This window comes from Urocitellus parryii, chromosome 7 (genome assembly GCF_045843805.1).
Source record: "Urocitellus parryii isolate mUroPar1 chromosome 7, mUroPar1.hap1, whole genome shotgun sequence".
NCBI classification, from domain to species: Eukaryota; Metazoa; Chordata; class Mammalia; order Rodentia; family Sciuridae; genus Urocitellus; species Urocitellus parryii.
In genome coordinates this window covers 1076615-1100586 of record NC_135537.1, presented here as the reverse complement: position 1 = coordinate 1100586, position 23972 = coordinate 1076615, and the positions used below count along the sequence as shown (strand labels likewise).

Genomic DNA, 23972 nt, shown 5'->3' with positions numbered 1-23972 from the left:
CTCCTGAAGGGACAGTGTGCCTCCGAGGTCCTGGGAGCCTGCTGAGCCCTGGGCCCTTCTTGCTGAATGGAGGCACTAGGTGCAGTGGTTTATGCCTCACCTTAGGATGTCCAGGCAAACCCAGGGCCAGCAGAGTGTTAAGATGACCCTGTCCCTGTCCTTCTTCCTTGCTGCAGTGATTACTGAGAACCTAGGTCTTACAACAGCACACACTGAGCTGGGCGCCGTGGCCCACCCCTAGGATCCTGTCGGCTCAGGAGGCTGAGGCAGGAGGATCACGAGTTCAAAGCAGCTTCGGCAACTAAGCCAGGCCCTTAGCAACTCAGCGAGACCCTGTCTCTAAATACAATACAGACTAGGGCTGGGTTGTGGCTCAGTGGCCGAGTGCCCCTGGGTTCAATCCCCGGCACCAAAACACCGCCACCACCACACTGAGCACCTCCACTCCTAGGGCTCACAGCCTCCTGGGCTCCAGCAAGGGAGCAGCAGGGCGTACTCTTCCTGGTGAGGCTGAAGCAGAGTCTGTGGTGTGCCCCCTTCCAACTTCTCAACATGCCCTCAGGCTCCAGGCCCCTTTTTCTCGAGAGTCAGCGACTGTGCCAGTCTCATCTCCTTCCTCTGACTCGCCCTTTCCGCCTCCCTCGGCCTCTTCTACCTGCGGTGGCACTGGATCCAGGTGGTGATGGAGGATCCCCCACCACTCTCCTCCTCTCTTTGTTGGTATTCAGGTTGAACACAGGTTCTCAGGCAGGTAAGCATTCTGCCCCTGGGCTACAGCCGCGGCCCTTTTGTTTTTTATGAGGATGCGGGGTCTCACTAAGTTGCAGGCTGTCCTTGAATTTGCAGTCCTCCTGCTTCAGCCTCCTGAGTCTGTGGGAGCAGCTGGCCGGCCACCACTACATCTCCCCATTTTAAGGTCAGCCAGTTGGTGACCTGATTTCATCAGGGACCTTAACTCCCCGTTCCCTGGACTCTCAGAGGTTCCAGGAAACAGAGTGTGGGCGTCTTGGGAAGGGGGCATTGTTCTGCCTACCTGGTCTTTATGAATATACTAAGACAGAGGCTCAGAGAGAAACCCTGGCCTTGGGTAGGAGGGTGAGGGTGCACTGCAGTCTTGGCCATCGAGGGCGACTGGTTTTGCATCTGCCTACCAAGTGCCAGGAACTGTCCACCTGTTGCAGTAAAGAGACCACAGCCAGCGGCAGTGCTCCTGGGTGCCTCGCCTGTTGGGCTTCCTGGAGTGCATCCTCTTCGGTCTTTGTTAATTTGCTTATGCAAAGGCCAGACAAGCGAGTGGAATGGTGATGCTTTGGAGACTGCTCCTGCTTCCCTACCTTCCATGTTGGTATTAATGGATGCAGTTCCTCCAGGAAACAAAATAGTAGCGACCTGGTTTGCTTCGGTGATGGAGGCAGGAAGTTTCATGGACTCCTGCGTGCTCTTCCTTCCATAATGGCCCCTGGCTCCACTGGCCAAGGCGCCAGCATAGGTCTCCCACCAGCAGCTGGATCTGCTTACCCCACACATGGGACAGAATCACCTCCCATCACACTGGATGGGGAGGGCCGGGCCACAGCACCGTCTGGCACTTGGCCTGTATCGTGGAGAAGATGCTGCTGCCATTTGCTTCATCTATTTTTTTTTAGTCCTAACAGATTGTCGGGCAGCATATCTACAGTTTTTTGTTTATAAAATTTATCACCTGCAAAATAATTATATCACCTGCAAGATAATTTTACTCTTCCTTTCCAATTTGGGTGCAATATATTTCTTTTTCCTGCCTAATTGCTCTGGCAGGGACTCCCACTTCTGTGTTAAATAGAATACATGGAAGCGGGCATTCTTTTCCTTCCACTCTTTCACCATTGAGTATGATGTTTGCTGTGGGTTTTTCATAAATGACATTTGTCAGACTGAGGAAATTTCTTTCCATTTCTAGTTTGCTGGGTGGTTTTGTCCTGAAAACGGGTTGAATTTTGTCAAACGCTTTCTCTGCACCAGTTACAGTGATCATGTGTGTTTTTTCCCCTTTCATATTTTAATATGTTAAAACTGATCAGTTTTCATGTATTGAGCCATCCTTGCACTCCAGAAATGAGTCCCACTGGGTCAAGGGGTCTGAGCCCTTCAGGTGCTGTTGAACGCAGCTTGCTGGTGTTTTCTTAGGGCCTCTGCACCAATGCTCCAAGAGGTATCCCTCTAGAATTGGCTTGTGGCATCTGTCTGGCTTTGATATTAGGTAATGAAGGTCTCACAGAATGAATTAGGAAGCATCCCATCCTCTTATTGAAAAAGGTGAGAAGGGTGGGTGTGACTTCTTTAAGTGTATCAGAGAATTCACCTCTGAAGCCGCCCTGTCCAGGGCTGTCCTTTGTTGGAAGATTTTGATGGTGAATCCATCCCTTTACACTTACAGGTCTGTTTGGACTTCCTGTTCCTTCATGACTACTTTTTTTAGCTTTTGTGTTTCTAGAAGTTCTTGCATTTCATCCGGATCGTCCTATGTGTTGTTGTACACTTGTTCTGATGGTCTTTTTTATTCTGTGGAATCAGCAGTACTGTCCCCACTTTCATTTCTTTTTGCGGGGGGCATACTAGGGATTGAACCCAGGGGCACTCACCCACAGAGCCCCATCCCCAGTTTGTACTTGATGTAGAGACAGGGTCTCACTGAATTGCTCACTGCCTCGACGTTGCTGAGGCTGGCTTTGAACTCGCGATCCTCCTGCCTCAGCCTCCCCGGCGCTGGGATGACAGGCTGAGCCACCGTGCCCAGCCCCACTTTCCTTTCTGATCTTAGTAATTTGCATCTTTTCTTTCTTTTTCTTTATTCTCTAGTTAAAGGTTTGTTGATCTTTTTGAAGAACCAAGTTTTGGCTGCATTGACTTTCTTTTTCTGTTCTCCATTTCATTTACCTGTCTCTTTATTTCCTTCTCTATGCTATCCTGGAGTGAGTCTTCCTCGTCTTTCTTCTCTTTTCTTTTTCTTTTTTCCCCTCCACACTGGGAGTTGAACCCAGGGCCTCCTGCCTGCTAGGCAGCTGCCTTGGCTTGCTTCCTCCCTGACTTATCCTCAGTTCTGTTTTAATTTTATTTTGAGACAGGGTCTTGCTAAGGTGCTGAGGCTGGCCTCAGACTTGGGGTCCTCCCGCCTCCCCCAAGTCACTGGATCACAGACACGCACCTCTGTACTCGGCATTAGCCTTCTTTTCCTCGTTCCTTAAGTGAAGTGAGGTGTCCATGGGACGTCCTTGTTTAATGAAACGAGCATTTACAGTCACAGTCTCCCTCTCAGCACCGTTTTTGCTGCATCCCACAGATTTTGGAGGGCTGCATTCTGTTTTAATCCATCTCTGCTTTCGTTTTTTGATACTGGCAATTGAACCCAGGGGCACTTGACCACTGAGCCATATCCCCAGCCCTCTTTATTTTTTATTTTGAGACAGCATCTTGCTAAGTAGCTTAGGGCCTTGCTAAGTTGCTGGGATTGGTCTGGAACTTGTGATCCTCCTGTCTCAGCCTCCAGAGCTTCTGGGATCACAGATGTGTGTCACGATGCCCAACTGCGTCAGGTGTCCCAACGGCCAACCTTAGGTCAGTACATGTTTGCGGCTGGTATACACTCTATTTTGAATCTGTTATTGCTCTAAGTGTTCTTCCTTGTCTCCACATAAACATCACTCTGTCTGATAGGGACAGCGCCGGCCCTTCCCCCTTCGGTTCCTGTTTGCATGGAATAATTTTTCATCTTTTCCTTTCAACCCGTTTGTGTCTTTGGATCTGGAGCGAGCTTTCCTAGATACCACAGACTCCTGTCCCTCTGTCAGTTTCTCTCTTTTGACTGGAGCGTGTTGTAGTCAGTGTTTTCACTGCCACGACCAGACGACCTGATGAGAGCAACGAGAGGAGGACCTCGCGGTTCTGCCCAGGTCTGCCGCCGTCTTGGGCAGTAGCTGGGCCTCCAAGGGCTGTGGTGCAGCCGCCTCTGAGTGCCGAGGCTGAGCCTCTTGTGCCGGCAGAATGCCCCGTGGTCTCTTCTCACGGGAGTTTCTTCTTTCACATTCTTATTGTCTTTGGGTAAAGTACGCGGAATCTGTAATGTCTTTAACAACTACAGTCTCCTTAGTCCCCGTTTTATGACCAAACTGTAAGTCTTTAAAATCCTCCAGCTCTGCCTCCTGCTCCAGATTATCACAGTGAACTTGGCTGAAAGCTGGTTCAGTATTCATTGACTGCCTGAATGCCAGGCGGTCTAGAGTAAGAAGTCCATCATCTGTGAATCCAGCCGCACAGAAAGTCTCAAGACGTGGGCAAAATGTTCTCCACTTTTAGCCAAAGCCTGACACAAACGGCCTCTCTCCCAGTTTCCAGTCGTCCTCCTGCTGCTCTGAACCTCCAGCCCATCTTCACGTCTGCAGTCCCTCTGCCTTCTGGCTTCTAAACTCCCGCTGCAACCGCCATCAAGTCCATACAGCATTCTGAAGCGTTTCCAAAACCCCTCCACACATTCCAGAAAGCTCCAAAGGCTTCTGAAGCTGTGGTCAGGTTCCTCCCAGCAACGACCCCGCTTCTCAGGGACCATTCCTGTTGGAGTCAGCTTTTTTGGTCCATGACACAATCCCTGATGAGGGAGAGAGAGAGAGAGAGAGAGAGAGAGAGAGAGAGAGAGGGAGAGAGAGAGAGAGGGAGAGAGAGAGAGAGAGGGAGTGAGAGAGGGAGAGAGAGAGAGAGAGAGGGAGAGAGAGAGAGAGGGAGAGAGAGAGAGAGAGGGAGTGAGAGAGGGAGAGAGAGAGAGAGAGAGGGAGAGAGAGAGAGAGAGGGAGTGAGAGAGGGAGAGAGAGAGAGAGAGAGAGAGAGAGAGAGAGAGAGAGAGGGAGAGAGAGAGAGAGGGAGAGAGAGAGAGAGAGGGAGTGAGAGAGGGAGAGAGAGAGAGAGAGAGGAGAGAGAGAGGAAGAGAGGGAGAGAGGGAGAGAGAGAGGGAGAGAGGGAGAGAGAGAGAGGGAGAGAGAGAGGGAGAGAGAGGGAGGGAGAGGGAGAGAGAGAGAGGGAGAGAGAGGGAGAGAGAGAGAGAGAGGGAGAGAGAGAGGGAGGGAGAGAGGGGGAGAGGGGGGAGAGAGGGGGAGAGAGAGATCTTCAAGGACAATAAGTGACCCCAGAAGCACTGCCCCAGGGACCCACCTCCTGTGGCCACGCCCGCGTGCCCACAGTCACCACCCAGTTAACCCCTAGGAAGGGATTAATGCCCTGACCAGGTCAAGGCCTCACAACCCCATCATTTCGCCTCTAAGCTTTCTTGCATTGTCTCACATATGAGCTTTTGGGGGACAGCTCACATCTAAACCATAACAGAGTTTGATCCATTTATACTCTTGGTGTGGTCCTAGGGTCCGAGCCGTGGGCCTCACAGGCAGTAGGCACACTCTCTACATTGCCAGCCATTTTTTTATTTTTTATTTTGAGATAAGGCCTGGCTAATTGCGAGGCTGGCTTTGAACTTGCAGCCCTCCTGCGTCAGCCCACCGAGCTGTTGGGATCACAGATGTGTGCCATGGCACCTGGCTTTCTAGTAATTATTTTAAATGCGTTGGCATCGTGTGGAAAACAAGATGTGGCCCTACAGACCCAGGTCGAGGTACTGCTAGCTGTCCCCACAGTGAGAGGCAGCTGTGATAGAGCACAGCAAGTGTGGGCCGTCCATAGACCACCCACCACTTCAAAAGCCAGGGAGTCTGCCATCTGCACGGAGGGGTGATGCTGCTCCTCTCTGTGTTGTCCTGATTTTAGTATGTCTTCTGCCAAGGTGAGCACTTCATGCCAGCTCTTAGAAATTTTTTAAAAGTGCCGGGCACAGTGGTGCACGCCTGTAATCCCAGCAATTTAGGAGACTGAGGCAGGAGGCTCACAAGTTGGAAGCCAGCCGTGGCAACTTAGAGACCCTGTTAAAATAAAAAAGAAAAGGGGCTGGGGGTGTGGCTCAGTGGTAGAGTACCCCTGGGTTTAATCCCAGTATAAAAAAATTCAAAAAATAGAAATAAATAAAAATTAAAAAAGCATTAGTCTCTCAAATAATGTAAAAAACCAAAAAGCAGAGTCACAAACTGTGTCCCGGAAGACCAGGGTGCATCCCTGCCTGGCCCTCGGCTTGCTGAGCCCCGCTTCCTGGCGGCCTGTGAGACACCATCAGGGCCTCTGCTCCAGGCCGGGCACCCCTGAGCGCCCTGGCCGGGCGCGGCCCCTGGCATCACTCCTCGGTCTGTGTCTATTTGGGAGTGTCTCGGTTTCTTCCTCATTTTGGGGGGTACTCTACTGCTGAGCCCTACCCCCAGCCCTTTTTAAGTTGGAGACAGGGCCTTCTAGGTTGCTGAGGCTGGCCTCCAACTCTTGGCCCGGGCCGCGGCTCCCCGCTGTTGGCTCAGGTGTCTTCACCTGGGAGGAAGAGTTCTGCTGGATACAGGATTCTTGGTGGACAGGTTGGGGGTTTTTTTTAGCACTTCAAATATATTATATCTCAGCTTTTTGGCTTCCAAGTTAACTGACAAGTAACATGTTAATAATCTTTTTTTAATTTTTAAAAAATATTTTTAATACCTTTTAATTATTTTTACATTTTTTTAAGTTGTAGGTGGACACAATGCCCTTATTTATTTACTTATTTTTATGTGGTGCTGAAGGTGGAGCCCAGTGCCTCCCACTGCTAGGCGAGCCCCCCACGGAGCCGTGGCCCAGCCCCTCTGTTAACAGTCTCGCTGAGGGTCCCTGGTACGCGCAGCTCACTTCTTTCTCCCTGGCTCCTGGCCCTCTCGGCCCAGCGTGACTGTCTCCTCACCTGGAGCTCCTGGAGCGGTCCTCATTCCGTCTCCCGCACAGGCACATTCCTCCCATCTGCCCTCTGCCCTCTCTTCTGAGAGCCCACCGTGAGTGCTGGTCCGCTTGGTGCTGTCCTGCAGTTCACTGGGTGGTGAACTTTGGTCTCCTCTTCCTGCTCTCCAGCTCTGATCATGTCTGCCATCCTGTCCCCAGGTCCGCCATCCTGTGTCCAGGTCCGCCATCCTGTCCCCAGGTCCACCGTCCTGTCCCCAGGTCCGCCGTCCTGTGTCCAGGTCCGCCGTCCTGTGTCCAGGTCCGCCAGTCTGTGTCCAGGTCCGCCGTCCTGTCCCCAGGTCCGCCGTCCTGTCCCCAGGTCCGCCGTCCTGTGTCCAGGTCCACCATCCTGTCCCCAGGTCTGCCGTCCTGTGTCCAGGTCCGCCATCCTGTCCTCAGGTCCACCATCATGTCCCCAGGTCTGCCAGTCTGTGTCCAGGTCCACCATCCTGTGTCCAGGTCCGCCTCCTGTGTCCAGGTCCGCCATCCTGTCCCCAGGTCCGCCGTCCTGTCCCCAGGTCCGCCGTCCTGTGTCCAGGTCCGCCGTCCTGTGTCCAGGTCCGCTGGTTCTCCCTGCGGCCGCTCACGTGTCCTTTTAGTCCCCCTGGTGAACTTTCCTTGGGCGGTTGCGGGGTTCTCCGTGGTTCTCTGCTCCTGCTCCTGCTCCTGTTTTGCGACTCACCGTTCTCTTGACCTTCGACCTCCTGCCCTGGCTCAGACTCTGACACCTTTCAGTGGCCGGCCACTAGACGTGCCGTAGGGCCTCCTCCAGGGGCAGCCTGTTGATTTTTTCCTGAGTGGGCCGTGCTTTCCTGTTTCTCTGAGGCTTGTGATTGTTGTTGAACATGGCATTTGAGTTCACTAATGTGGAAATCGGCCCCCAGGGTTCGCTGGGGTCTGTGGTTTAGGTTGTCTGGGCTTCTCCAGGTCTTCTCAGGTCTTTTCTGAGCCCTTCCTTCCAAGTTTCCCCATATGTGCAATTATTTTGAATGTCCTAGTCTTTAACCTTTGACTTCAAAAGCAGAAAAAGAGAAAAATGAAGGTGGAAAAGAGCACTGGCCCTTTAAATCCCTAGAAGTCACTTTAGCCACAATGGCAGCTGCCTCTTGGTGTCACTCTGTGATTGCAAGTAGCAAACCAGTGACCTGTTGCTGCCTCACTCAGCACCAAGAATCTGGCTGTTTCCTTATCTGGTAGCCTCTGTGGCCAGCCCAGGGGTGGGGCCTGGGCTCTCTCCCCGGGCCGCAGCTCCCCAGGCTGCTCTGCACCGTGGGGCCCAGAGGCCCTTCCTGCGGCTGCCCGTCGTGCCTGGGCCTCTCCAGAGCTGCTGGCCACACCAAAGCCAGAAGGGGGGCATCTGCTACCAAGATAAGGTGGCCGCCTCCCGTGACCTGAGCCTTGAAGAGATGTCCATTACCTTCACTGTGTTCCATGGGTCAGGAGCTCAGAGGGAAGGGACTACTAGGCCCAGACGCCAGAGGCAGGGCAGCGGGGCCAGGCTAGTCTTTTCCCTGGGGCACCGCTGTCCAGATGTGACCTCTGCTAAGCCCAGCAGAGTCCATGGCATGAAGCCTGCTGGGAAGTGGTTCCCTTGTCAGGGCTGTGTGCCTGTGCTGTGGGGTCAGTATTCCCAGGGCCACTGGTGCTGGCCATCACTGCAGACAAGAAGGTCAAGTTCATGTCCAAACACACTTCCTCAGTGAGTCTGGAGAGCGTCCCCTCCTGGGCCCAGGGCTCCTATGGTGGACCAGTCAGTAGTGGCTGGCCGCGCCTGGGCTGTGGGGCAGTGCAGGGCCAGGGCTGACATCTGCTCTGGACTGGGCGTCCAGGAGGGCGGAGGCTATGCTGCAGGGCAGTGCCAGGGCTGCTCTGAACATGGCTCAGTGACTACAGCCAGGGGCTGGGGAGAGTGGCCTCAGTTAGCACGTGGCACCCTTTTCTCCTGACGTCCCTTCTGGTGCCCCCTGCCACACGTGGCTTGGTGACCATCTGCGTAGGAGCACACTCATCCTCCCACTCTGTGCTGTCTGCTCACGCCCTCCTTCCACAGGGCTGTCTCCGACCAGGCAGCCTCCAGCCTTCCATCTGCTCACTCCTGCCTCCCGGGCCTGACCGTTCAGGGCCACTAGACCACGCACTCGAGCCCACGCCTGTGTGCATCCTGGTGGAAACGCAGCTCAGAGTTCTTCCCGCCCCGTGATGTGGCAGGGTGGGCAGACGGGAGGTGCAAGGTGCAGGAACCTGCCTCCCACCTTCCAGGGTGTTCTCACACACACCAGGCCAACGCTGTGGGACTCTGGATTTCCGTGCCTTGCACATGACTCTCTTTTGTGGTTTAGACATCAGGGGACCCCAAAGCTTCGTGTGAGACAGTACACATTGCTCAGAGGTGAAGTGGTTGAGGTGAGAGTCGTAATCTAATCAGTGGATTAATCCACTTGAGTGGGTTGACTGGGTGGTGACTGCAGGCAGGTGGGGCGTGACTGGAGGAGGCAGGTCACTGGGAGGGTCCTTGGAGTTTATATTGTGTCCCTGGTGAGCAGAACTCTCTGCTTCTCTCTGGTTGCCACATCCTTCACCATCATGTTCGGCCTCCCCTTGGGCCAAGAGCGTTGGAGTTCTCTGACCATGGCCTGACTGGACCTCCGAAACCATGAGCCAAAATAAACTTTGCTTCTTTTAAGTTGTTCTCCTCAGGTCTTTTGGTCACAGTGACAAAAAGTTGACTAGAACACTTACTAATGTGTGCCAGGTCCGCGCCGCCCTGTTCACCAGGCCCAACGGGCGCAGACCCCAACAGTGTGCAGGGCCTTGGGGGAGCCGTGTGAGCTGGCAGGGAGGCTGGCGCGAGGCTGTCGCTGGCCCTGTCCGGTGAAAGCCAGCACTGGCGGTCCTGCGCGCCGGCCCGGCGGGGGCAGCTGTGCCTTCTGAGTGGTCGGTGAAGGCAGAGGGGGAGCCCAGGCCGGGTCACTGGCCTGGGGCGGGCCTCACGCTGCATGGCGACAGCGTGGCAAACCGCAGCGGGGCAGGGCCAAGGGGGCGCGGGAAGGCAGCCCTCCTGGGCCCTGCGCTGCAGGAGGACGCCCCCCCCCCCCCCCCCCCCCCCCCCCCCCCGGCCGGAGCGCCTCTAGAGCCAGGGACCGCAGTGCGGGGCGGGGGCAGGGCTTTCCGTGTGGAACCCAGGCACAGTCCGTGGTAGTCTAGAGCCTCCGAGGTGCCTCCGAGGTGCCTCCGAGGTGCCTCCGAGGTCCCTCCGAGGTCCCTCCGGCGGCTCTGGCCACACTGGGGAGCTGGGTGTGCCTGAGCCCCTCACCTCCGCTAGGGGCGCGGATCTCGGCAGTGGCCTTCAGCTCAGGGAACCCATGGCAAGAGAAATCAGCTTTTCACACCGCCAAGTGACCAGCCCTCGGGCCAGCATGAAGATTGTCTTCTTTGGCCCCAGGTTCAGAAACTTGGGGTTCCAGTGAGATGAACTTGGGCCAAACTTGCAATCTCCGGGGGGGCCTGGCAGGCCAGCCCAGTATCGGGACTCATGGGCAACTGGCCAGGGGTGGGTGGGCCCAGGAGCCAGGCTCCCTCTCACCCTCAGAGTGGGCTGGTCAGGGCTGACCTGCTCCTGGGCTGCTGGCATCTGGCCCTCTTCCACCAGGAGCCGGCCTGTGCTCAGGGGCCAGCACACAAGGCGGGTGGGTGACTGCGTCTGCTAGGGTTGCCTGCGTGCTGGCTTTCGGAAAGCAGTGCTGTGTCCACCAGGCTACAGCCAGGAGAGCAGACGGCTGGCTGCGTCCTGATGTGAAGAAGGGCCGAGCAGCTGCGGGAGGTCTGGGAGAGGACCGGCTGACTTGAGCAGCCACAGCTCCCAGGACTCACAGATGGAGGGCGCCACACGGTTGGGGTGTCTTTGTGAAGGTCTGTCCCCCCACCCGAGGCTGCAACTGCCCAGCCCTGAGCTGGCTCCTCCGAGAGGCCATCCAGGGCTGCCCATCGGATGGCACTGCTTCTATGCCAGGCTGGAACAGTGAGGACAGGCAGGGGCAGCCTGGGTGGCCTCCACCTCCCTCCTGGGCACCTCCTGGCCTCTACCCATAGTACCTCCATGGAGCTGGGGGAGAAGGATAGGAGCTGGACGTGGCAACCAGACCCTCATCACGAAGGGACCCTTGTGACTTTCAGGAAGAGGGGCAAATGAGAGTCCCATGTCTGTGGGAGCTCCTGTGCGGGCAGGTGTAGCTCTGCACCCTAGGAACAGCGCGAGCAGGCTGAGGCCAGGTGGCATTCTGCCCTGCTGACCGTCACCAGCCACTGCCCTGGGGCACCTCTGGGGAGCCTGCAGGAGGGGAGCAACTCTACCGCCCACTTCTGGGGTTCTGTGGATACCCCCGCCGGCACTGTCCGGCACGGCGTGGCTGGTGGGAGAAGCCAGGAGGGGAGAGGGCTGGCCTGGCTACTTCACCACAGAGACCTCCCTGACCTTTCTGTCCTGTCTGTGATTCTGCAGCCGACTCGTGCATGGAGTTCATCTTATTGTGGATGATCGTATGCTGACCGTGATAGTGATAACGACCCAGAAGGATTTTTAGAAATGTAGAACCTATAGGGAAGTTTTAAAAAATAGCCCTCAAAAGAACATAAAGTCCAACTGTGATTTTTTTTTGTCAATAAGTATATAACAGGATTATTGATTTTAAAAAAGCCTAAAATTGATGAGGGTAGATCATTGAAGAGAGTGTGATAGATATAAAGGAGAAAGACAAAATGGATCGTTTCTGATTATTAGAAACTGGTGTGTGTTTAGAAGGTCACCATGTCTGTATTCCACAGTAAAGTAACAGCTGTAGCTTAAAGTTCTCAGGACACCAGTCAGAAATCTGATCTTTTGTGACTATTTAACTTACCAGGCATTTCAGGTGTCCATTCAGAAACGCACAAAGGCGGCAAGTTCTACATTTTTAAGTGAAATGCTCAAGCCAGAAAGACGGAGGACTCTGCCCAGGCGCTGGGCTGAGCCCTGCGGGTCGCGGCGTGTGGTGCCGGTCCCTTGCCAGCGCCTGCAGCCCGCGAGGGCAGCCAGTCACCCTGCCGTGTGCAGGGCATGAGATGAGGGCCCACGGTCACGTGCCAACAGAGGAACGCTGGCTTTTCCGAGGTGTCCTGGGGTGCCGGGAGATGTGTCCAGGTCATCTCCAGGAAGAGCGTCACTTCTGGGGCGTGCAGAGGGCAGGAAGGGTGGCCAGGGGGGCTGCAGCGCCGAGGAGAGAAGCCCAAGACCAGGGCTCACCCTGCGGCGGGGCGCTGGCCCCTGTCGACCTGGAGTCCGTGAGTGCAGGCTCCGCAGAGGACCGTCGGAGGGCCCCTCGGCTCTACTCTGGGAATTTCTTCCATTACCGTCCTCCAGGAGCCAGAGAATGGGGGCATCCATCCACCAGCACAGGAAAGATGGACAGCGACTGGACCCTGCAGAGGTGTTTCTTACATCTCTATCTAAATACAATGTGAAATCTTATTTATTTTCTATTGATTTTAGACTTACACAAAATTAACAAAATCAGTATGCGATTCCCCACATATTCCTGGCTAGCATGGTGGCCCAGGACCAGGAAATCAGCTTTGATAGCAGGGCTGCCCGAGGAGGACCCTGAGGTGTGGCCAGCTGCTGCAGGACGCCCCTCTGCGGTCCTCTGTCACTCTCCGGCTACTGCAGCCGGCCGCTCTCCCTGCAGTCACAACTTTTCTTTCATGACCTTGACACATTTGAAGGGTAGAGGTGACTCTGTCCAGCCCTCTCCCTGGGGCTCTGTCTGGCTCCACAGGGCTGGCCGGGCCTGAGGCTTGTGGTGCCCCCTTGATGGCTGGGCTGAGGCAGTCCCTGCCCTGATGTCCCATAAGCGTCTTGGGGGAGATCTGCTGAGATGGGGGAAAAACTCTTCTCCCCAGTCTCCCGCCACCCCAGGTGTCCGGTGACCGTCCCCCCTTCCTTCCATGGCTGCCTGGAGTCCTCTTGGGGAAGAGCTCTCCTCCTCCCCAGTCTGGCTCCGTGTGGGCCAGGAGAGCCTTCTCCCGTTCCTGTGCCCTGGTCTCTGCGGGGGGCGGGGGTGTCTTCCTGGTGCTTCTTAGCGGTGGTCCTGCCCTGGGTCCAGTGGGAGGTGGGGCAGGTCTCTGGTTGTGGGTGTGGTGCCGTCCCCTGTACCAGACCCCTGAGGGACTCCGAGTTTCAGCTGCCTTGGTCACTCCAGGGCCATCTCAGTGTTATTCTTTACTGTCTGGGTGAGAAGGAGTGGTCACCCACAGCCAGGTGGTGCCCAGGTTTCTGGACCTGCCTTTTCATCCCTCCTTCAAAACAGCCGCCCAGAGTAGCTCTGAAGTGGGCCCCTCTCTGTCTCTGGAGTGGCTGGGGTCCAGGGCTGTGCCCACTGTGCCTGGCTGGGCAGCTTTAACGGGTAGCCTTGTTATTCACTCACCTTCCAGTTTTTAGGACGGTTTCTGTGTGAACCGTGAGCTATTATAAAGTGCAATTCATGATCTCTAAATGTGTAGGTATCTCTAGTCACACTTTATCATCTAATTTCAATGGCATTAAAATATATTCAATGTGATCTCAATAGTGAGTTTGTTTAAATGTGCTTCATAGTTTATATAATCTATTTTGGTAAATCTTCCAGGTATGTCTAAAAGAATGTGCCTTCTACCACTATTGGGTCCAATATTCTATATATCGAGTGTGTTAATGCCATGTAAAATCTGTGATCCTTACTGATTTGTGATCTGTCTGTTAACGGAGATGTTTCTCAAGCTCCATTGTGATTGTAGGTTAACTGTTCCCACGTGCAGTCTCTCTTTATATATTTTGAAGCCCCACTGCTAGGGACATACAGTTTTGTGTTTTATTTTGATGAACTGATCCCCAAATCATTTGAAACATTTTTTAAAAAATACTTTCTAGTTGTCGAAGGACCTTGATTTTTATTTATATATATGTGGTACTGAGACTCGAGGCCAGTGCCTCCCACGAAGTGAGCAGAGCTCTCCCACTGAGACCTTCTCCTTCAGTTCTAGTGACACTGTCACTTCAAGTCCCCTGGCCTGAGGTTAACAGAGCACCGACAGTCACAATATGTAATTGACCGTCTCCTCCTGGTTGTCATTCCTGTGTCTTTAGCCTTTGGATATGTTCCTTATAAGCAACAAATAGTTTTTAAACTCTGGTCTGACAGCCCTCTATACCCCAGCTCCTCTGGGGTCCCAACGCCTTTGGGTGCTCCCCTCTTACCTGTCTGCCTGCTGGGCCCGGTCCTCCCCTCTTTCTTCTCTTTTCTTTTTGAGTCGTCGCCTTGCTGGGGGGCCTGGCCGGCCTTGGTCCCGCGCCGTGCCCCCCGGGGCTGCAGGTGCGCCCACCACACTCAGAGCATCTCCGCCTCCACAGGACCCCTCACCAGACACAGCTCAGAACACCTTCACTGTGGCCCATTTGGGCTTCCTCCAGCATCCGTGAGATCCGGGATTCTCTCCAAGTTCTGCGTCGGCGGCCTTTAGAAGTACTTGTTTTCCCTCTGAAGAGACAGGTCTGTGTCCTTTCGCTGACTTAAGGCTCTTTCCTCTCGCTACTTTATAGCAATTTCACTTGTGGTTTGGGCTGACTGTGTTGCTTGCTTTTCTTTGTATTGCTCCTTTCTGGGTTTTGTGATGCATATCAAAGCTTTCAAAAACTCTCTCCAGGAGCCTTGAATGTGGGGCTGGGGCAGGGGCTCCATGGCACAGGGCTTGCCTAACGTGTGTGAGGCGCTGGGTTAATTAGCACCACACAAAAATGAATCCAATAAAATGAAGGCACACTTTCCATCTACAACTACAAAAAAAGACTTCATTTCATTCCAGTCAAAATGGCAATTATCAAGAATACAAGGAACAGTAAGTGTTGGCGAGGATGTGGGGAAAGGCACGCTCCCACACTGCTGGTGGGACTGCAAATTGGTCCAACCACTCTGGAAAGCAGTGGAGATTCCTCAGAAAACCTGGAATGGAACCATCATTTGACCCACTCTCCCACTCCTCAGGATATATGCAAAGGACTTAAAACCAGCATACTCTAGTGACTTGGCCACATCAATGTTTATAGTAGCTCAATTCACAATAGCTAAACTATGGAACCAACCTAGGTGCCCTTCAACAGATGAATGGATAAAGACAATGTGGTACATACACACAATGGAATATTACTCAGCTGTAAAGAATGAAGTTACAGCATTGTATGTCAGTAAATGGATGAAACTGGAGGCTATCATGATAAGTGAAATAAGCCAGTCCCAAGAAACCGAAGGCTGAATGTTCTCTCTGATATGCTGATGCTGACTCACATAGGTGGGGTGGGGTGGGTGAAGGCTCACCAGATTGGAAGGGGGAGGGAGCAATGGGAATGGGAAAGGCAATAGAACAAATCAGATATCACTTTCCTGTGTTCATATATGAACACATGACCAGCAGCTCCACACCAAGTACAGCCACAAGAATGTGTGTGTGTGTGTGTGTGTGTGTGTGTGTGTGTGTGTGTGTTTGAGAGAGAGAGAGAGACATGTCAGAATGCATTCTCCTGGGGCTGGGCTGTGGCTCAGTGGTGGGGCTCTTACCACGTAAGTGTGAGGCACTGGGTTTGATCCCAGCACCACATAAAAACAAATAAAGGCATTGAGTCCATACATAACTAAAAAAAAAAATTCTAAAAAATACATTCTACTGTCACATGTAACTAAAAAGAACCAAAAATTTCTTTAAGCGCCTGGCTCTAGGGACTCCATTGCTGGCTCTCTGGGTCTGTTTTTTGTCCAACTTTTATCATTTCTCAATCATGTCTGTTTTCTTCACTTGCCTGATTATTTCTGGTTGCTGAGCACAGTAGGTGGAGCATCTTGGAGACGCGCTGAAGTCGTGGACAGGGCATCTTTCTCCTGGGGGTCGGAGCGTCTGGCGGGCAGCCAGGCGGAGAGAGGCAGCTCCAGGTGTGGGGCTGGCCCTGGCTGCCGAGGCCTGCTTTATTTCTTGAAGGGTGAAGCCCTTCAGACGCCTACCAGAGCAGGGTTGCTGGGGAAAAGGCAGGACACTTTTTTGGTGTATGTCCTCCATCCTGTCCTGTCTTTAGTTAGCTAATTGTGGCCACCCTAACCCCAGCCCTGCCGAGCCCTCCGAGTACAGACGTGTCCGCTTGGCCCCAGGCTCTGCCATGCAAGCTGTTCCATCTGTTGGCCACAGGACCTGGGCTGCCTCAGATTCCTTCTCCAGGCCCTGACTCTTCACTTCGGAGCTCTCCAAGGCCTCAGACCGCTCCCCCCAGGATCTGCTCAGGCTACCTGCCGCCCCAGCTTTGGGGACCCGGATTGGCAGCCTCCTCTGGGTTGCTGTAGGAAGGCCCAGTCCCTGCAGGCCGTCTGCGCTTTTGTGGGGGTACTTGAATGGCCCGGCTGGACGTGGTGCAGCTGTTCATGTCTTATCACCGGCATATTTTTTTGTCCCTTTTAAGATTCATTTCAGGATTTCCTTTCCCTCCCTCACCTTTTTGTTTTGAGAGTTTTTCTGTGTTGTTCAGATGGTTTCTAAACATCCTCCTGCCTCAGCCTCCCGAGTAGCAGGGACCTCAATGCACACCTCCAGGCCTGGCTTCATGGCAGGATTTTCTTATTCTGAGAATTCACCTTTGTTCATGGTCAGTCCCACGCCCTGGAGACACTGATCCCTCCAGGACTCTGCTGGCCCAGTCTCCGGTGCCTCCTGTGGCCTCCTGTGGTCTGTTCTGCGGTTCCTTCTTCCTAGGGCTCTGGGTGGCCTGCCTCCCCGCCCAGAGCTGGGCTGCACCCTCCTTTCCCTCTGGCTGCTCCTTCCTCACTGTTTGTCTCCTTTGCTGACTCGGTTCCTACCTCATCTGCAGGGTTAGCCTTCAGACCCTCTCAGGTGACCCCAGCCAGGGGCAGCCCTCTTCAGCTGGGGCTTGGGTCTGCCCTCTTCTGAGTCCAGGGGGTTGGGGCCGCAGGCCGCCCGGCGTCTGTGTTGTGTCTGTGGCTGCTGGGTCCGTCCTGGGGTGGGCTCACGGCCTGACTTTCAGGGCGCAGGGAGGTGGGGGACTTCGCTCTTGACCCTGCTTGCGGGGTGCGTGCTGCTGGCTCGCTCAGGCTTGGCTGCTGGACGGAGAACGTGTGGGTCCTCGGGGGCAGTTGGTGCAGGCTCCATTCATCTGGCAGATCCGGAGCTAGGGGCGCCCGCCAGGATTAGGTGCATGTGAATCCTCTCCCCACTGCCAGGGCCCACCCCGGAGGCCCAGGCGGCCACCCGCATCCAGTGTGCCTTCCGGCAGCACCTGGCGAGGCAGGCGCTGGCCCTGCGCAGGCAGGAGCGGCAGGAGTACCTGGAGCGGATGGAGAAGCTGCAGAGGGAGGTGAGCGCGGGCGCCCGCCCCGGATCCGGGCGTGGGGGCGGCGGCCAGGCGGGGCTGGGGCGGGGTCCTCCCGGGGCTGAGGCGCAGTGACCCCAGGGCCTCGCCCGGCAGGCCTACCTGGCCTCGGTGCGCCGGGAGCAGGAGGCCGCGCGGCGACAGCGGCAGCAGGAGGAGGCGGCGCAGCGCGAGCGGCAGGAGGAGCTACGGCGCCGCGGTCGCCTGCTGGACGCCGCCTTCGAGGGCAACGTGGGCGAGATCCGGGCCGTCCTGCAGGAGGTCAGTGGGGCGCGGCGGGCGCGGCGGCGCCAGGTGACGCCAGGTGACGCGAGGTGACGCGCTGCGGGCCGGCGCAGGTGGAGCAGCTGCTGACCCGCGAGGGCGTGGGCCACGACGAGGAGGGCCGCGCGCGGCGGCTGCGGCGACGCGTGGCCACGGTGGAGTGCGAGGACAGCCACGGGAACACGCCGCTGTCCGAGGCGGCCGCGGGCGGGCAGGCCCTGGTCATCCAGCTGCTGGCCGAGCTGGGCGCCAGCCCCAACAGCAAGGTGCGCCTGCGGGCTGGGCAGCGTGGAGTCGTGGGTCCCAGCGCAGCCGCCGCCGGCTCATGGGGCCCCTCGCGCAGGGCGCCTTCGGCAGAACGCCGCTGTACCGGGCAGCCTTCGGGGGCCACCTGGAGGCCGTGGAGCTGCTTCTGAAGCTCGGAGCAGACCCCCGAGTGTACGCAGACGACGGGAGCACCCCGGAGCAGGTGTGGGGCGGACGCCGACTCAAAATCTCCCTTGTCGCCGCACGGTGGCGCACGCCTGTAATCCCAGCGACTTGGGAGGCTGAGGCAGGAGGATCGTAAGATCAAGGCCAGCCTCAGCAAATAAGCAAGGCCCTGTCTCCAAATAATAAATAAGAAGGGCTGTGGATGTGGCGTCGTGGCAAAGCGCCCTGGGTTCAATTCCCAGCACCAAACAAAAAATAAAAATCCTCCTTGTTGCCTGCAGGCAAGGTGACAGCCACCTGAGTTGTTTGGGTGACTTCCGTGCAGGTTTGCCTGATCACCCTCCAGGCTCCCGTACCGTACCCGAAGGCAGTGTTAGAGCCCCAGATGAGGAGGCTGAGGCTGGCCACTCCAGGGGCTGGCTGGAGTTCCCAGGGTGCTGGCGTGTTGGCCGAGCTCCTCCCAGGCCCTTGGACTGTGGGGCCCAGGAGGCTACTGGGAGCCTAAGAGCCCCTGGGAAACCAGGTCAGGACATGCCTGCTACCTTCATTTCCTTTAAGTCGACTTATGTCCCCCAGTCCCCAACTCAGGTCCCACCCCTAAACTGAGGCTGCCTAGAAGTCAGTCCTGGGATGGGCCTCAGGCCTTCGGGGTGGGGTGGGGAGGGGGGGGCAGGGTAGACTGCCAGGGTCTCGCCCAGCCTGGGACGTTGGCGCCACCCTGTGGCTGCTGCTCTAGGCCCGGCCTGTTGTGCCCTGCCCTTCCCCTTGTCTGCCCAGGTCCCTGGGCTAGCAGGGTATCAGTGGGCGGCGAGGTGTGGAAGAGCACAGGTGAGGGTCTGGGGCTGCTGAAAACTTGACCCGCTGTGCCTGGGCGCTGCTGCTGGTGTCATGTGCCAGGAAACCGGCCCTCTCCGTTGGCTGGCAGAGAAACAGGCCCTGACCTGAACCTCACCTTATGCAAAGTTAACTCAGTGGACTAGAGACCCAAATGTAAATGCAAAAACAAAAACTCTGCCAGGCCCCGTCCCTCTCCCCAAGTCACCACGTCCTGCATGGTATGGTGAGTCGGTATTTTAGTGCAGGTTTACAGTGGGCATACAGTGGTGCCCCACTGAGGTTCTAATTTGCATCTCTCTGCTTTTTAATTAGTGAAGGAGAGAAATCTGCCTTATCTTGACAGGTGTTGAGACCTCTTTTTAAAGAAATGCCTGTTCAGCTGAGTGTGGTGGCTCAACTGGCTGCGGTTATCTCAGCAGCTTGGGAGGCTGAGGCTGGAGGGTTGCAAGTTCAAGGCCAGCCTCAGTAACTTAGCAACGACCTGAGCAACTTAGCAAGACCCTGTTAAGCACCCCTGGGTTACAAAAAAAAAAAAAAAAAAAAGTGCCTGTGCACATTAGTGGTAGATGGCCCTGTCTGCCTGAAGTGTTCTTCACCTGTTCCAAACCAAGCCTCAACATCGGTCGCACGTGCTTGTTCTTTCACTCTGTCTGTCTTACCACAGTGAACTCCAGGGCTCTTTCCCGTTGTGCTGGGTGCTCTGTGTCAGTTTAAATCTCCACATATCCCCACGGACACAAAGATATTTTCCTACTCAATCTGCCAGATGTTTGAGTTCAGACCCGCAGCCACTGGGATCCACATCTGTGCAGTACCCATGTGTTTCCTGTGAGTCCCTCGTCATGTTCGTGTCATGCGAGTGTGCAACTTTCCTGGCACATTTTTCAGAAGATCGTACTCACCTCTGCCACCTTTATTCTGAATCAAATGCCTAACCTGTACAGCTGCACTTGAATGTTGCTGGTCAGAGGGAGAGGGCTCCAGAGGGCCTGGCGCAAATCAGTGTTGCTTGCAGCTCGCTGGCCAGACCCTTAAGCCATTTGACTCCATGACCACGGCCGATCAGGAAGTGCGATCCCATCGTTAGTCTAGAAGGTGGAGGGGTGGACATATACAGTGGACAGCTCTAATAACTACTTGGTTCTGTATTTTCCATTACTTTGTCTTGGTTTATTCTGCATATTTTCTTCTAACATTTCTACCAGTTGAATAATTCTCTCTTCCAGCTACATCTATCTGATTATTAAATATGTACGCTTTCTTCTTAATTTGGTTAATTTTAATTTCTAGAAATTTCATTTCACACACATACACACACGCGCGTGCGTGCGTGCACACATCTTTCAGCTTTTACCAAAAATCTCACTCTAGGCTTCCATCTCCTTGAACATAATAAATATATTATTTTAACATCTGTAGCTGATAACTCCAAACTCTGGATCCCTGTGGATTATCTCTGTAACCTGTAGTTCTAGCAAGTTTTCACTCATACTGTTTTCTGTTATTTTCTGTGCCTTTTTGTCGTGTTTTTAATTTTTCAATATTTATTTTTTAGTTTTTGGTGGACACAACATCTTTATTTTATTTTTATGTGGTGCTGAGGATCGAACCCAGCGCCCCACGCATGCCAGGCAAGCTCGCTACCGCTTGAGCCACATTCCCCAGCCCCTCATGTCATGTTTTATCTGTAGCAATAATTTGAAGCCCAGCAAAATGACACCTCCCTTGACCAAGGCTCTCCTACTGCCCTGACCTGTGCTGAGCACTGACAGCCTGGAGTCACCCTACCAATTTCAAGGCTAAGCCAAAGTCTCTTTGAGGGCCTAACTCTGGGTCACCTTTATCCCAAGAGTGCAGTCTTTAGAAACCCAATCCAGGCTGGGTGTGATGGTGTGCACCTGTAATCCCAGCAAGTCTGGAGGCTGAGGCAGGAAGATTGCAAGTTCAAGGCCAGCCTGGACAATTTAGTGAGATCCTGTCTCAAAATAAAAACTAAAAAGAGCTGGGGATGCAGCTCAGTGATAGAATATCTCTAGGTTCAACCCCCAGTACCAAAAAAAAAAAAAAAAAAAAAAAAAACGTAGAAATAAAAATACCCCCTCCCCCAAAAAACCAATACAAGTAAGGATTAGAGTGGGATATTTATTCACACACTGTAAATTCCTTCAGTCACCCTCCACCTGTATTCATTCATTCATCCATCCATCTGAGCCTGTCTTTCTTTTTTGTTTTTTGTACTAAGGGTTGAATCTAGGGGTGTTTAACCACTAACCACATCCTCAGCCCTTTTTAATTTTTGAGACAGTCTGACTAAATTGCTTAGGGCCTTGCTAAATTGCTGAGGCTGGCCTCAAACCTGCAATCCTCCTATCCCCGCCCTCCGAGCTGCTGGGATTATAGGCATGAGCCACCTCGCCTGGCCCTAGTGCCTCTTGAGGAACTCAAGTCAGAGAGCTCAGAGGGTCATTGCCAGCCTGGGGGGTCTTGGTAGCCCTAGGGTTTGTCTTACCTGTCACTGGTAGATGCTGAGTGCAGTTTCGCAGGGTAGGCAAATCAAACTGCCTCTGAGAATGTTTATTTGAGATGCATTGAAAGCAATTGAATTTGGCTCTGGGAGGGCTTTGAGCTAACAGCGGCTATAAAGAGGGTGGAGAGACTGGTGGACCTGAACCCGTCCATGTACAGGTCCTGAGAGGCCACTTTCTACCCATCAGCCACATCCCTGGCCTCCTGGAGGCCCACAACCCTCTCGGCAGCCCCTCCCCCCCATCTGCCTCCAGCATCTGCACACAGCCAGGGCACCCTTCCCTCTGTCTGTGAACTCTCCCCATCAACCCACTTTCAGGCACCCTCGGGTCCTTCCCTCCCACGTGCGGCCTGCTTGGGCTTCCTGGGCCACCTCTCCCTCTGGGCAACTCTCCTCCCTCCCTCCCTCCCTCCCCGCCACGAACCTTCTGCTGCCCGTCACCCATCTTCACCAGCCCTCCGCCTCATCAGCCATGGAGCACTCCAGGGCTCGTCCCTTCACCCCCATCTGGTCTGGGTTCAGCACCTCCCTTTCCACCTCCCACTGCCCACTACCTGCCTGGGGCCGGCCTCTAGCCTCACACCTGTGTGCTTCCTCCACAGTGGACAGCCCACCCCCCCCCCCCCCGCGATGCGGGCTCCCTGGGCTTCTGTTTGCCAGGCCCAGTTCCCAATGGGACAGGACCCCTCTCTGCCCTGCCTCTGCCCCCAGCTGTGTCCATGGGGGGGGTTAGCTGTTAGGGAGCCACCCCCACCCTCCCTGCACAGCAGGCCCCTGTGGAAGGGGTCAGGCGCTGGTCCTGGCCTTCAGGAGCAGCGCCACCCGCTCATGGGGTCCTCAGGGTGTGGTGGGTTTGCTGCTGGAGGGAGGGAGGGTTGGTTGGGCCTGCCCTCAGCTTTAGGGCCTGCTTCCCCCTGCTGGCCGCACCTGGCAGGCATCAGCATGCAGACCGGGTGGGGCTGGGAGGGAGAGGTCCTGGGTGAGTTCTGCAGGGCGACCGGCAGGGGCTGTGGGCAGCCAGGAGGCCTGAGCAGTGGACTGGGGGCTGGGGAGAGCGTGCAGAGGAGTGGTCTGCCTCCAGACCCTACCACAGGACTTGAGCAAGGAGCCCAGAAAGACCCTGGGTAGTCTGGAAACCATGGTGACCAAGGTTTTGGGCCCATGAGGGACCCGCTTTTGGACTGCACTGCCCTTTCTCTAACATGAGAGTGCAGTGACTCCTTGTGGGTTCCCAACATGCATGCTTCAGGAACAACAGGTATCCTGTCATTAGGTGGCCTCGCTGGACGCGGTAGCTAGCGTGCTGCAGACTTGGGACCTGGGCCTCACAGAGGCCATGCTCCAGAACATGGAGGCTGAGCAGCAGCGCCGGGCCCAGGAGGATGAGAGACACAAGCAGGCGGAGGCCAAACGGTGCAGCAGAGGGGCAGGGGCAGCGGGGCAGCGGGTGCTGGTGGGGGGCCCTCTGATCTGCCCCATTTCGTCCCAGCTTGAACCTCAAGGTGCAGCAACTGGCCAAGGAGCAGCAGCGGTGTCACAAGGAGGTGAGCAGTGGCCTCTGACCTCCCTTCAGAGGTGAGCCAAATAGGGAGGGGACAGTGGAAGGACCTTCAGTGGAAGGACCTTCTTAGGGGCCTGCCCCTCCCCCCAGCTGCAGCAGGCCTACTGCGAGCTCAACCGGAGGATCACGGAGCACGAGGAGTGTGAGCACCAGTGCATGGGCAGGACTGAGCTCACGCTGCAGGTGGGCCGCTTCCCTTCAGAGGCCTGGGTGCCCTTGTCCTGCCCTCCCATTCCCAGCGGTCTCTCTGCAGCCTGCAGCCTGCAGCCTCGGGGGGTGGAGGGGGGTTAAGGGGAAGCCCTGGCTGGGGGCCTCAGGTTGTCCACGGGCCCAGTGTGAAGCAGAGAAAGCCTCTGGGTGGCAGCTAAGTGGGGGACAGAGCCAGTGGTGGTCAGCATTTCCCCTCCTCTAGGCCATAAAGGACTCAGAGGCCCAAGTGGACAGGCTGAGGCAGGAGGCACAGAAGGCGGAAGAGATGCTGGCCATGGCCAGGCTGGAGCTGCGGGAGCAGACGCAGGAAGGTGGGCAGGGCTCTGCTGCAGGCTGTGGCCGGAGAGGGGAGGCCCAGGGAGGGTGCTGGACACCAGGATCTCTGTGGGCTGCACCCTGACCTCCCCACAGAGGAGGAGGAAGCGCCTGGACTGAAGTGTCAGGTCACAGATCTCCATGACGTGCTGATGAAGGACGTGGGTGACCGCATCCGTGCTGATGGCCGGTCAGTGCTGTCTGGGCATGGGTAAATTGGGGTGTGCTCACTTGATGATGACCCAGCGGCTGCCCCCAGGTGGCCTCTTGTCATCGACCCTTCGGGCCAGGCAGCCACCTTCCTGCGCTACCAGGATACCAACTATGTGGATGCTGTGAACCCAGAGCACCTGAGGCCTGAGAGAATCCGACTGGCTCTGCTGGGGGCACTCAGGTGAGGCAGTAAGGGGCAGGGAGGGGCCAGCCGGGCCAGGCCAGGCCCTGCCCTGCCCTGATCAGCACCCCCCACAGGTATGGGAAGCCACTGGTGTTCGACCTGCGGGAGGTGGACCTGTTCCCTGCAGTGCAGCAGC

The 23972-nt window shown here is 55.5% G+C and overlaps 1 protein-coding gene across 1 annotated transcript in view; it reads left to right on the top strand.

The window, feature by feature from the left end:
* Iqank1 (IQ motif and ankyrin repeat containing 1) overlaps window positions 1–23972 on the top strand; it is a 30226-nt gene that overhangs the window by 6000 nt on the left and 254 nt on the right. Inside the window, exons 3-13 of the mRNA XM_077800743.1 lie at window positions 17145–17278; window positions 17390–17554; window positions 17632–17823; window positions 17901–18026; window positions 22627–22772; window positions 22840–22897; window positions 23005–23097; window positions 23327–23435; window positions 23536–23629; window positions 23699–23833; window positions 23911–23962. Of these exons, the coding sequence (XP_077656869.1) occupies window positions 17145–17278; window positions 17390–17554; window positions 17632–17823; window positions 17901–18026; window positions 22627–22772; window positions 22840–22897; window positions 23005–23097; window positions 23327–23435; window positions 23536–23629; window positions 23699–23833; window positions 23911–23962 (1304 nt within the window). The remainder of the gene's footprint in view (window positions 1–17144; window positions 17279–17389; window positions 17555–17631; window positions 17824–17900; window positions 18027–22626; window positions 22773–22839; window positions 22898–23004; window positions 23098–23326; window positions 23436–23535; window positions 23630–23698; window positions 23834–23910; window positions 23963–23972) is intronic.